Source organism: Polypterus senegalus, chromosome 11 (assembly GCF_016835505.1).
Source record: "Polypterus senegalus isolate Bchr_013 chromosome 11, ASM1683550v1, whole genome shotgun sequence".
Lineage (NCBI taxonomy): Eukaryota > Metazoa > Chordata > Cladistia > Polypteriformes > Polypteridae > Polypterus > Polypterus senegalus.
The window spans coordinates 70,428,178-70,442,716 of record NC_053164.1 but is presented as its reverse complement, the minus strand read 5'-3'; the positions used below and the strand labels follow the sequence as shown (position 1 = coordinate 70,442,716).

The 14,539-nt window shown below is 37.6% G+C and overlaps 1 protein-coding gene across 13 annotated transcripts in view; it reads right to left on the bottom strand.

The window, feature by feature from the left end:
* Window positions 1–14,539, bottom strand: part of LOC120539167 (ras/Rap GTPase-activating protein SynGAP-like) — a 181,772-nt gene that overhangs the window by 32,612 nt on the left and 134,621 nt on the right. For 12 of the 13 annotated variants that reach the window (XM_039768988.1, XM_039768989.1, XM_039768984.1 and 9 more), the window contains one exon: window positions 279–379. In XM_039768988.1, the coding sequence (XP_039624922.1) occupies window positions 279–379 (101 nt within the window). Of the gene's footprint in view, window positions 1–278; window positions 380–8,613; window positions 9,643–14,539 lie in introns of those variants that run through there. The other variant, XM_039768992.1, reaches the window with a different exon arrangement.

Genomic DNA, 14,539 nt, shown 5'->3' with positions numbered 1-14,539 from the left:
CCCAACAAATTATGACGAGAGCATAATTCTATGAAGCAGTACAAAATATTTGCTCAATTTCATATCTCAAAGCACTTAAATAGAATTAAACAGAATACACAATCTCAGAGTATTAATTATTTTAATACAGCAATTTAACACACATTACCGACTATTCTGAAATTACACAGAGACAAATACTTTGTTCTGATTTGCTGAGAATTCCTGTTTAAATGCTTATCTACAATTATATATCTTCTCAAAAAAGCACAACATAGTCTCACAACACAGTCACTCACAGGCTGCCTGAAGGGCTGTGGCTGAGCTGTAGGTGGAGTCTCCATGCTGTGCTGCTTCCCGGTGGCGATACTCTTCCGACGAGAACGAGATAGCGCGTACTCTGAACCAAAGAAAGGAAAATAGTTGGTTAAAGAGTCTTATTAGTAAATAACTGAAGAAGTTAGCATTTTGGGTAAAATATAAAACAACATTTAAACTACTACTAAAGATCATAGTCCATTTTGTAAATCAAATCAATATCTTTTGGCATAAAAGCAACTCAACATTAATATACTACGAGTCTGTATAAATAACAGAAAAAAGCTAATTAGATTGTAAATACATTTAGAAATGTACCAATAAATCTTAATTTACTGGAATTCATTTGTTATTCACTGTACATTCATAATATGTACATTTACAATTTTATATGGTGCTTCCATAAATAATTTTTGTAATTCACTCAGTTCAATTCAGGACGCAGGAGAGTGAGCCTAATTTGGCAGCATTATTTAAACAAACTATCAAACATACAAACAGATTAACAAACAAGGTCCACTCTAAAATGAGATGTATATCTATTGAGTTGTGCGGACAAACAGCTACACATAACCGCAGAATTACCACTTTTTCTAACTTTAAATCTTTGAATTGTGAAAGGAAACTGGAACAATGCATGTAAACATGGAAATGGCACATCAGCCTAGAATTAAACTTAAGACTCAACAGCTATAAGATGGAATGCTCATTGGTGCCATCCTGTTTTATTTTTGTACCCATTGGACTATCAATTGAAGATCATAAGGAAGTGAAGAATATAATGGTAGCACTGAATCCAGACTCAACAGTAGTGTGTTTCAGGGCATAATCACTCAAAAAATGCACCTTCACTCACTCATATTTGGACTAACGATTAGCTAAACACACATAAGATAATGATGTGAAAAGAATATGGAACACCAAATGAAAACCAATCAAGACATATTAAGCAGATGCAAATTCTATGCAGTCACATTTTAACCATTGGTACACATGCCATATCCGTTTGTATTAAATAGGTATTGGCATAGTATGATAGCATGAATGTAAATAGAGAATTGACAATATCCATAAAGATAAATCAGACACACATCAATTAAGAGTGCAGATAATTATCAACAGACAAAAACAGAAAATGACTAATTTACAATGCACTTATTTTCTTAACCCACTTTCTTCATTACAATATCACAAAGACTTTGAGTATATCTCGGTAGCATGCAAAGTAATGTATAAAACAACTCTGGACAAGGTTGCAGTTATATATGGCAGTTATACAGGCCTTTGCCTGCATTTAGTCAAGCTGAACAGGAGTCCAGTATGCTCTGAGTAAGCTGGAACACAAAGCAAGATTCAGAGTGTGTTGCATAGTTAGACTGTGTAGCTTTTGATTTCAAAGGGAAATTAATCTAGAGCTTGTGATAATGACTCTGAAACATTTTCTGTTCAGACATTCAATGTGTTTTAAGAAAACTATAAAACGTTATTGAGGATGACATCAAGTAGGCCAAGTGTTTCTTGCATGTGCTCATTTGGGACAGGAAGGGAAGGGGGAAGTGACTTCCTTTCACAGAACAAAACACTTTCCAAAAAGAGCACTCTGTCTCTGTTGCTGCATGCTAAAATAATACTGACATTTTTCAAAGAGCTCTCTTTTACCATCAAAAAATCATGTTCTTTTGCTTTTTGATCAAGGAAAAATAATCTGTAACTAATTAAATAGATCATCTGGAATGTCACTAGCATCTTGCTGTTGCTAATGGGGCAGCATGAAGACCTAACCCACCTAGGCTGTATGATTCTATGTATTGCGTGCGCTGCTGTTGGTTTTAATGAAAATAAACAGTATGTATATGAAAAAATTAAAACCAGTGTCTCTGTCTGACTGTTACCATTAACCTAGGAAGTTTAGATTGTTTGTTCCTTGTCTAACTGTGGTCCCTTAAGTGCATGAGAGGATCCCCTTGTGAAGCCCTCTGTTGGAGTAAACTGTGTTGAAGTGAAGGTTTGAAAGTAAAGACAGCCCCAGTCAGCAAGCAGCCTGCAATAGAGGTCTCTAGGGTGAAAAATGTGGGGTACAGCATAGGCAGTAAGACAAGTACAAGGTTACAGGCGACAGTTGCATAGTTGTTTTTTTCCATTCTTTCCTATCTCCCACTGAGAAAAGAAACTATGAGTTTAGTTGGTAGTTATGTCATAAGTATAATAAAAAAAAATCAATATATCAAAAGCACTCTCACATGTTTCTTGCCTTGAGCACAGTGCTGCTAGATTATGCTCTGGGCCTCCACACCCATGATCTAGAATTAGGTGGGTTTCTAAATATTATGTCATCTTTGGGACATGGGAGAAACATAGAATTCAATGTGAAAATTTGGAAATTACAGACTTGAATTGTAAATTGTGGTCAGTGAAGCTATAAGAGAAGAGTGCAGACAACTAAGCTATCATGCAATCCAAAAATACAACACGTTTTGAAAGCAGAAGACCATTTCAATGCAGTGGTTCAGTAGTAAAGAGAAGAATGGTGATATATGCAAAAGCTACCAGTACAGATAAAAAAACAGAAGAATATTTCAATGTAAATACCAGGCTGATTGTAACCAATCTGGGCTGATATTCAAGAGTAAAGAGGTGTTACTCCTACTTTTATATTTTTCAGGCATCAGAGGGGCATCCCCCAGTGAAAGTAGCAAAGGCACAAACATACATAAAGAGGAAACACTAGAGTGCATCTATTGGTATGTTATGTTACTCATGCAACAGGAAAAATAAGACATACATCTAAATTAATTCAAAGATGAGAGGAAAAATGTATATATAGAAAATAACCATAAACAGACTTTACTAGATCATTCTTGTGTCGACATGGTAGAGAAACTTACTTATATTGAGAAATTATAGTATTTATTTGAAACATTGGCAGAATGGAATTTTCATATAGAGAAGGGTAAAATAACATTCATGCACTGTATCTGCAATAAAAAATTCCTTAAATTTGGAAAAATTAAATGTTTCAAACAAACAGAAAGGAAGAAAAAGCAGGACATCTCAATAAATACAAAAAGTGCAAGTAATCTCTGTACAGTGATAAACTCTCCTTAATAAGAAAGGTGAGATGTGCCATTGATTCAAGTGATGATTACTTCATATACAATGTGTTCCACATAGCTAACAACAGGACATGGCATTAGATACAATCTTTATTTAAAAAACAATAAAATTACTAAAGGGGTATATTCATAAAAAAGTAGTTCTGGTAAGTTATAGTAAGAAGATGTATGCATCCTCTAAGAAAGAAAGATATATATAAATAAACTGCAACTGATGGAAATCTGAATACAAAGAGTTAAACAGCAATAAATGTGTTTATGACATTGAAAGGTTATTTTTCCTTCCTTAGCCTATCAGGCATATTTTAAAGTCAGCCATTTCAGCCCACCCACATGGCTCACTAAAGAAAATCTAGAAGAAAGATTCTCTAGAGAAGCCACTGAAAATCTCAAACGAAAAGGAAGGCTTATACTCTCACTCTTTAGCCATAGTCCCCACTTCCCAAAAAACACTCCACAGTACACTGTGTTCAAATATTCCGTTACACACTCTCTTTCTCTGTTTCCCTCTCCTTTCTTTCTCCCTCTCTTCCTCTGTCTCTATCCCTCTCTAAAGTGCTGGAATGCTAAACCTTTTATTGCGGCTTCTATAAATACACTACACACCCCCACACACTTTTACATAATCCCGCAGAAGCACTCATCTTTTACTTTCCTCTCTCACTTTCTCTCTCTCTCTCTCTTGCAATCTCTCTCATTCAGGCACAAAAATTTAACCCCTCCCATGTCACACACCCACAGCAGGAGGAGCAGAGTGTGTGCTCAAACACCCACATTCAGGAAACATCCAAATTGTTAAAAAGAATTTAAGATGAGCTTTTTAAAAATCTACTTCTGTGGCAATTAGAACTTGGAGAGTCATCTTTTGTTGAGAGAATGTATATGAAGTGTGCTTCATCTTGAAGAAATACTTGAATTCTACTTTTAGATCTTTGATTCCAGAAAAAAATGAATGCTGTCCAGAAATCACTGCAGATTATGTCCATAACCTATTATAGTACTTATCAATACACCCATCTTATGAACCTGTTTTTTTTTTTCCATTACAGGGTCGATAGCTGCTGTGACCAAAAGCAAAAAAACACCCTAAGTGGGACACCAGCCTAATACAGTGCAGATTACACATCCCAGGACAATTTAGGGCTCTCGGTTAAACTAATACATAAATCTTTGTTTAAAACTCACACACACTCATGAGAACATACAAACTCCAGCCTGACATCAACCATCCCAGATATCAAACCCAAGTAGATGGGGATTGGAAGCATCAGCTGTAATCACTAAACCATTGTGTCACCCTGAGTATAGCATGGGATAATACATTTTATTATGTGCTGGGAAATAAAAAGCCGAATTTCGAAACTCTGCCTAATTATCCTTGTTCAGGACCGCTTTCACTTTTCTCTTTCTCTATCAAGGTGTGGCCTACATGCACACCTGTTTTTCACTTGTTGATGACTGGCACTCATATAAACAAATTGACAGCAAGGCATATAATAGAAAATAAGAATTAGGAGGATAACTGGTGAGCTTTGGGTTAAGCAGTGTTTTTTAGATACACTGGTGCTATGCTTGTTAGGACGGCATGCGTTAGACTGACATGGTGTAATTAGCTGGTTTTGTGCTTTTTGCTCAACGGTGATAAACACTAGCTGTCTCACCATCAGCAACTCCCCTGCCTAGCAAAATCACCCACAATCCATTGCACCCCTTAACCAATTGAATACCAAATGCTTTCCACATCACCCGAAATGCAAATACTTTCAACAGAGATTGGCACCAAGGACTTGGATCTCTAGGATACATGCAAATACAAAGGAGCAAAGTATTTTGTACACAGCTAGGGCACCAGAAAGAAATTAGATGTAGGGAAAAGGGCTGTCCTGTAAATATAAGAAGCTGCACTGCAGCAGGCTGAATCAAAATGAGTGAAAATTAAAATAAGCTAGTACAAACATTGAAAGTACAATCCAGCTGAGTGTACATTCATAAAAGGTGAAAAGGACACTCTAAAGAGGTGAACATGATTACTTTTAGTTATCTTCTCAAGTAAATGGAGAAAAGACAATTGAGTTATTTTTTGGCTATGGTAGGAAAGCTGAACACTTGCATCTTTCAATGTGTATGGAAAGTCCCATGTGCTTTACATTAAATGTTAGTTTTCCTTATACTGATGGTTACAATCTGTTTAGACATTTTATTTTACTCCATATACATGGAGAACTTTGTAAATGTAAAGCAACTATATTTGTTTTCCTCAGGAGGTGCGATAAGTTGTTCAGTTAGTGAACATACTGCTCATCTAAAGAGAGGCTCATAAAAAATGAATCATAGTTTACTTAAATCTTATGATAATACAAACTAAGGATTTTAATAAGCATTTCCTATTACTTAAAAAGATAAAACAACTCATGACAGGAAGAAATGGATCTTATGTGGAAATGAAATGGTTAACTAATGCTGCAATATGATTTTCCGTGTGTCTGTCTATCTTACTTTCTACACTTCTTTCTTTGAATCCCTCTCTCTTTACCCTCTCTTTCTCTCTTTTGTCACAGATTACCAGTTGAAATTCTTTCTCTTCGTTTTGTTTCCATGGAAACATTCCAGAGTCATTTCTCTGAGTGTGACCAGATTGTGAGGCGCAATCAGGCTGGCACTGACACGCACACATACATACGTACACACAAGCAGTGAGGCTGCAACCATCATATAAATGTATACACACACAAATACACAGTAACTTAATAAAAATCCACAATCAAACTAACAGTAACATATACACATAAATCCAATGTATGCACATAAATACAAAACCACCAAAACAAATCAAAAGACATTGATATATATACCTACAGTTAAAATGTTGGTATTACTTATCTGATACATTCAAATGTAAGCATTGTTAAGGTATATTAAATACAAATTTTGGTCATTATAAGAAGTTCAATAGTAAAAATAGTCAAAATCTTCCACATAATTACCTATTTTTGACCCTTAACCTAAATGTACTCAACAGGTATGATACTTTGAGTAACACCAGTAAGCAGCCTGCCAGTACCAATAAAACATGCATTTTAATGTCACTGGAGCAAAAGTGATATATGAACATTATTCTGAAGAGCCATCTGTGTCTGGATTAGGATAAAATGCAGTGAGGTCTCCTGATACTGAAACACCTACACTCACTCTCCTTGACTGATTGACACACACACATACGCTGAGCTCTCCTGACATTGAAACACCTACACAGCTCGCACACTTCCTGCTTGGCACATACTGAGAATAAGAAATGTCCTTTGTACATTTGGTTCTCATTCATATACATCAAGACCTAAAGCAACCTAACACATCTTATATTGTAACTTGCCAAGACTAATGGGTAATGTTTAACATTTGGGCTTGATGTCTGTTACAAGTCGTCTACAAATACACCATTATACAACTAATATATATGTTTGTTATACACTAAAACATCTGTGCAAATATATTTCTTTACATCCCACTAAAGTATTTTTACGACTGTGACACATAACAAGATACACTTAAAGGAGACAAGGAATATGGAACCTCATATAATTGTTAAGACTAACAATATAGTTATTGCTCTCACACCGTCATGATTATCTTTGGTTTTAAATTGCCCAACAAATAGCATTCAGAAATCTAGATAAAACATGTAAAGTATCTCTAATAACAATGATGATCCCACAATTAAGCAAGGTTGCACTATGAACTTTTATTCCAAGTTGTTCAAGTGGAGCCCCCTATAGCCAACATTTCTTCCACAAATTGATGCATTTTTCATTAAGATATGCATATCAGAATGGCTCTTTCTAACTATATGATATATAATTGTAAGATTTACTGCCTATGGCTTATTGTGTCAACTGTATTTCTACTAATGTATCTGTATCCGTTTTTAAACAAAAAAAATACTGACATGCATGTGTCTGTGTCTTATTGAAGACAGTTGCTGCATGCTATTTATAAGGTTAGTTTGAGAGTACATAATACAATAAAATCATGCATGTGCTAGGTGTATGAACAATATGTCATTATCAGGCAAGTGAAGTCCTGATATTAATATCAAAAATACGCAGGAAATGTTTATTACACTCTCTTCAAATACAAGAAAATATACAATGAATTTCAAATACAGTTTACACAAAGCTATCTCCTTGTGCAGCATCCTCACCACTTGTTGGATATTTCTTGAATAATTTCATTTTATCATCTCTCCCTACTGAAAGTGGCACAACACATATAGACATGCCTTGGGAAAGCAAGTACAACTTTCAATATATTAAACAGGTCTCAGTACAGATCTCCAAATACAACACAATTAAACATGTTGTTTAAAATGCATAAGTGTTGCACTCAAAAACATTTACAGCAAATAAATTATGGTGCATATCTGGGCACAAATATCCACTCTTACAATCCTGGAGTATATGACAAGATTATTTTGTATTTTATGCGAATATACACTGCAAAAGCATCCAAAGGTGAGTATAACTAATGGACAGAGTGAACTGTAAAATGAGAAGAAACATACATGAATGACAGCCAGATAGCCCGATAGATAGATAGATAGATAGATAGATAGATAGATAGATAGATAGATAGATAGATAGATAGATAGATAGATAGATAGATATTAAGTATCATCTACCATAACTACAATATGGAAATGATTGATATACCTTATATATTTTACCATGTGCGTCTCATCAGCAGGTACCCCACCCAGACTACTCCCTCCCCCTTTTCATTATTTAACATACCCTGGACAAACAAAGCGGTTCTTTGATTTCCTAATTATGTTACCTAACCTCCGTCACGACTCAATTTGCTCAAAAGCTGTTTGTGCGCCCCCGTGTCTAGAACCAGTACCCAAGCTCGTGCCCGCTAATGAATGAAGATATGCCTATTCTCGTTGCCAGTAAACACCCATTAACTTCAAAAGGGGTCATCTTCCTGTGGGGTGTGCTGTTCACCCCAGCAGTGCTGCACTCAATGACCTCGACGACAGCCCTGGAGCAAAGTGAATTCAGAACGTGTTCTAGATGTACTATTTCGAGATGCCTCTAGCCCTCCCCATGCTCGGGCAAGCGTCCCCTCTCCCGACTCGCACCCATTACCCGGCCTCTTCTCTTTACGTAGTTTCGGTGGCCCGGGACTTTGTAGAAAGGGCTCTTACCAGCTTATTAATAGCACTGTACTCAGGGCTGGGATTAGTTAAAGGGGACCGTCATGTGGCACCCACGTAGCAATAAGCAAACATTGTACATCTTGGAGTAGCTTCCTTTCCCAGGCAGCCCGGCGCTAGGAGTAGGAGCAATGGATCCGGGTGCAGTGACCCAGCGCCGGCATGGCAGACGGCGACAGTGTGTCTTAATGGTAGCCTTCTCCTGAGCAAATTAAAACATTAACATGAACATGGACGAAGTGCGTTTTATCAGGTGGCTGCTTGATCGCCTCCCGCTGTTACAACTCCGATTTCCGCAAGTTTGGTTGACCCAGCCGTCCGCGGCCGCCCAGCAGCGCTTCTTTCCTTTCAGATTCATCAGCTCCCGGGACCGACGCCGCCAGCTCAGCCGCCGCTGTCTCTCCTCCTCCCGCCTTTATAATTCCTGTTTCAGTGCTGACAATATCGCCGCCTCCGGTTCTGCTTTGCTCTCCGTTATTCCGTTTCTGGCAGCTATCTCTGGTCATGGTTTGGATTGACTTTTTATCTTTATATTGAATATTCCCCCTTTTTCGTGTTCAAGTCTGTATTATCCAGCAGAAGCGCGAGACCCGTAAATTGACAAAAGCAACAGGGTCCACCCGCGTGGTGCTGAGCTTGCTGTATGACAGGCTGCAGGGGGGCCGGCTCGGCTCGCTACAGCCCGCTTTGCTTCTCAACTGGGCTATACAACATTGTTGCATGAAACAGCACTTGTTGCGTCCTGGCGGTGTGCTTGTGCGCACAATTTAGGGTGTTGCCAAGTGAAGGAGAAAAAAAAGCAGCTTTTGGTGTGACGGTAATTTGATATCGGAGACTGCAACGTTATACCATTCCGATCTCGATCTGTCCCCAGTGCTCACGAGCAGACCGGGTCCCCCACCCCGTTATGGCTGCTCAAATGCAGCAGCAGCAAATCAGCACCCGGCGTCTTTAAAGCATCCCTCTGCCTCGTCAGTCTCTCCAGCACCGACTGCAAGGTTGCAGGACCGGGTAGAGAAGGGACCGGCGATGCGCGGCCACGAATGGGTGGGGGGAGTACAGCAGCCCACGCCAGCGGGATCGCGCATATCGCTTGCTTCAGTGTTCGACTCTCGATCGTTAAGGATACGCAGGGCAAGTCCGGCGGTAGGATTTTCCCTCCCAAGAATGCATTCATAAAATGTACAATTTGTAACCCGTGAGGTATTTCGAATCCCGATAGGCCCGGCCCAGGTATGCTGGGTCCGATTACTCTGAGATGCAATTCATGTCGTCCGCGCTGCAGATGCATGAATCAGGGGAGGGCATTCACGTTTCAGCCGTGAGAAAGATTTTAAGCCTGCGCAATAAGAAGGAACGATTTGCATTCTTGTTCGTTCCCAGTATATGCACTGTGCACCTCTGTCATACATGTATTCAAAGACATGACATTAGCAGAGCAAGGGTTTACAGTAGTTATTATTTTTCCCCTCCACACACACGTTCGAGTCCACACTACTTTTCTTGCAAATGGTGATTGTAAAAGGAGCCGTATGAAAATTTGCTGCATGCGTGTGGGTCTTGCTAAGCATACATTTAATTTCGATCCTAGTCCCCACTTCAAAGTTGCACATTTCAGCAAATAAGGGGTTGTACTGAGAAGGGACATATATCGGGTACAGTGAGTCCATGGCATAAATCAAATAAGGTTGGAATACCAGTCTTGGGGCCGACACACACACTAACACATGCCTATGGTTGGGAATGGGTTTTTGAGAACAAGGAACAGGAGTATCTTGGAAAAAAATGCACCACACATGCAGGGAAACATTTTAACAACATCTAAAGAGCTGGACATACGTTATGCATCTCATGCTCTGAGGCAGCAGTGCTGTGGCATGATTTGGTAAAACTGTCAATGGAATTTAAAAATGCAAAGGTAAATGATCGAGTTTTGCCATCACGTTTCTTAAGGTTAGACTCAACATGATGAGTGTTTAAAATCTTTTATTAGGGAAAGATGCAAATGCTGTGAAGTATGCCTTTTATAAGAAGCTTTCTTTTTTGTAAAAGGATTTTGCTGATAAAAAAACAAACAAGCGTGTGTACTTAGTGCCTGTGTATGTGTGTGTCACTTAGTTTGTGGCCTCTTCTTTCAGGGACATATAACTGTGTAGCTTGTTTTCCATAAGTAGCTAGATTCAACAACAGTCTGCTTCTAGATTCATCATTGCCAACATACAGGTAACAGCCAAAATAAAGAAAAAGCCTATGTAAATAAGACATTACGTCTCCACAAGCCACCAGAATAGATTGAATCTAATATGCATAGTTATTTAAGGTTCATTGAACTGGACTACAGACAGATGTGACATCAACATTTCATAAAAATCTCCATCATTTCCAGTTTTGATAATTGTGGCAGAAATCAGAGTGCAAAATTTCTCATAAGTGCTTAGTTGGGCTGAGATCTGGTAAAGATGATGAAGGCATAGTCATTCTAGGAAATATTTCCTTAGGATAGGAATACTTCATTGCTATATTCATTGCTTTGCATTTATTGATATTTATTCTGCTGTCTTGCTGTAAACTGGCGTCCTGCCCGGGGTTTGTTTCCTGCCTTGCACCCTGTGTTGGCTGGGATTGGCTCCAGCAGACCCCCATGACCCTGTAGTTAGGATATAACGGGTTGGATAATGGATGAATGATGGATTCTGCTGTCTACAGGAAGCATTATGCCATTAGCCATGCTAGGACAATACACTACACACCACACCAGAGTCAGCAGAGAGAAAGCAGAATTTGGGATGGTGGACATTTTTTGATGTTTATCACAAATGTACTCATCTTCTTGAGGGGGGCAATGTGAAGAGTGAATCATATGTCCATATGGTTTCCTGTTCTTCAACATTCTCTCAACTACTTGAATTGAACATGTGCACTTTTAGCTGTAATGAATGGTTTATTCACCACAGCTTGAACATAGTATGGTTCCCTGTGAGGTTCTGAGAATGTCCTTAATGAAACTGCCTTGTTCCTACCTTAGACTGGCATTATCAATGAATTGATACAGCAATGGATGTTATTTGCTTTTCAGGTGCCCTCACATCAGTGCATGGACATTACAGTCAAGGAGTGTGTGTTTACATTCTTTTACCTCTACCTAGTAAAGTCTTTCAACCAATTTTTTGCTGGCATCCTCTCGGACATTCTTCATATTGAAATATCAGTAAATCTGACTTTTGTGCCTTCAATGTGTGCCTCTACAATTAGTCCTCTCTCAAAGTCTTGGGAGATCTTGAGATCTTTTTAAATGTACCATGGTAGCCAGCATAATGATCAGTCGCGTCTGTTTAGCATTTTTAAACACAACTTTAAAGATGTAAAGTTCTATATTTTTTTAATCTATAAACACCTTTGTATGACAATTTGTAGGTACATGTACTCCAATGTTTACTTTATGTTTACAGTTCAATGTATAATCTCTTAATTAAGTTTGAAATTTAGTTATGTTACCCAAATTGTGGCTGTTGGTGTTCATTCCATTAATATAATAAGTAGGCATTTCCCACTTTTTTAACGCCAAGAGATACAGTTATTTAAACAAATACATAACTGTCAATATGATTATTATCCCACTTTATCATATTGTAACTTTATTATATTTTTCTTTTAGAAACATAAAAGTGTATATTTCAACAATAATAATTACACATACACTTATACTTGCACAAGAAAGATCATTTCTAAATAAAATTGTATGCCACACAATCAACAGATTCTTTGCACGTGATAGAGCCGTTCATTTAATTTTACTGTTTGTTTGCCTGTTGCTGTATCAGAAATATAAGTGCAAATTTGTGTTGTTTTTGAAATTGTAAAATCAAATTTATTTAACTTACTTTCAGAAAGATTACACTTTTTATATGGCAGGTGGCTTGTGATGAGACATAAGCATGAATGATAGTCCTTTATATACATAAATGTACACAATTTTAAATATGATGGAATATTAATTGATTAATTTTTCTCAATGATCAGACCAATGTACAAGATGGGTAATTAAAAATGTTCTTATTTTACTGTCAACGCAGAAATATCCCACCCATCAGACCTACTCATTATCCAACCCACTATATCCTAACTACAGGGTCACGGGGGTCTGCTGGAGCCAATCCCAGCCAGCACAGGGCACAAGGCAGGAACAAATCCTGGGCAGGGTGTCATATTTTAATACTTTTCTAAACAAATTAGCACTGTTTCATGTTGAAGGCAGAGGATTTTTTCTCATCCTCATCTGTTAAAAATGTGTGCACTTTCATCCTTTTGTTAATTTTTTAGCCTGCTTTTTTCATGACTGGGTCAAAAGGAGTCAGAAACCTATCCTGGCAGCAGTGTACACATGATACAGTCCAGCTCTGAATGCACACATGAGTACTCGCTTATGCCAATTTGCAGTTGTACATTAACATCACAGCCTGCTGTTGCACAAAGATGAAGACATAGGCCATAAAAGAAGCCCACAAAAAAAAAAAACAGTTTCCACACAAAATGTTTTCAGTCAGGGCTCAAACTAGCTTTGGAGGAAGCAAAATACAGTGCCATGTACTTGACCATCTATTTATTTCAAATACTTTACAGTTTGTTGCCGCATCATTACAGGTAATTTTACAAGCAGGTAAAATTAAACTAAGACTTGTATAAAGTAACCTGTGATTTGTACCCTTACAGGACTTTTTTTCATTGTAATATTCAAGGAAAACTATTTAAAAGACAATTAAAGTAGAAAACTGTTTCCTAGTGCTTCAAAACCAAAATGAAAATGAATAGAGGTCAGGCAGACTGTTTTGTACTACACTCAGCAAAACATGTCACATTCTTCAAGTATATCAAGGTGTTGAAAATACATTAACATTTTGGCAAAATGGAAACTAGGAGACATAATGGTGACTGAGGCACAGTTTGCAAACCCAGACTAGTTCATAATTTCTTTCAAATTTCAATTGTTTAACATGTGCATATTTAACACTTTGCACTGCTTTTACTGCATTTGTTGAATCCATCATACAGGGTTCAGATCCCATGCCCTGCTTGTGTGGCGTTTGCATGTTCTCCCTCCGTCTATGAGGGGTTTTTTTTTCAGGGTATTCTGGTTTTTCCTCCTGCATGTAAAAGATGTGCAAGTTAAATTGGTTGCGTGTATTGTAAGCACTGCAATGAATCGGTGCCTCATCCAGGGTTAGTTTCTGCTTTGCACCTGATTCTGTGATGATAGGCATTAGCATTGGTAACCCTGAGTTAGATTAAGTGGGTCTGAAGATACTATGTTACATTATAGCTTTTACACAGATGCAAGAGAGATTGTACTGACTGGCTTTCAATCTGACTAATTTTAACTGGTTGTGTTGTTTTATTTTGAGTATAAAAGGCTATGGATAGGAAGCAGTGTGTATTTGGTCATGATGGACTGGTAAATTAATTTTATCTTAATTTAAACAGGAGTGAAGAAAAGCTGAACAAGCATCTTCTGGCCCTTTTATTTTCCAATTCTTTAAAAGCCTTGTCAACAAGGTTTAAACCCTAGAAAAATGACCTCAATAAAGCAACTGACAAAATTACAAAACCTTTTAGCTCACTTGAGCATAATAAGAGAAATGCTTGAATTGCCTCAGCTGACCAAAGATCATCAGACAGCTTTTTTTAGACAGTAATGTATAGTGTTTACTACTGGCAAAAGTTATCTGAATATTCTTTAGTGTATTTTTTTTTTACTCGACCACTATTTTATTGTATTTTGAAAATAGATTTACTGTGCTTTAATAAGAGTCTTCAGTTTCAACTGATATTACCAGATACAGGCAGATATACATATTTGTCTTTATTCCAGTTATACACGTAATGCTTTTAAATAGAATCAATACATAAGTAACATGGCAAA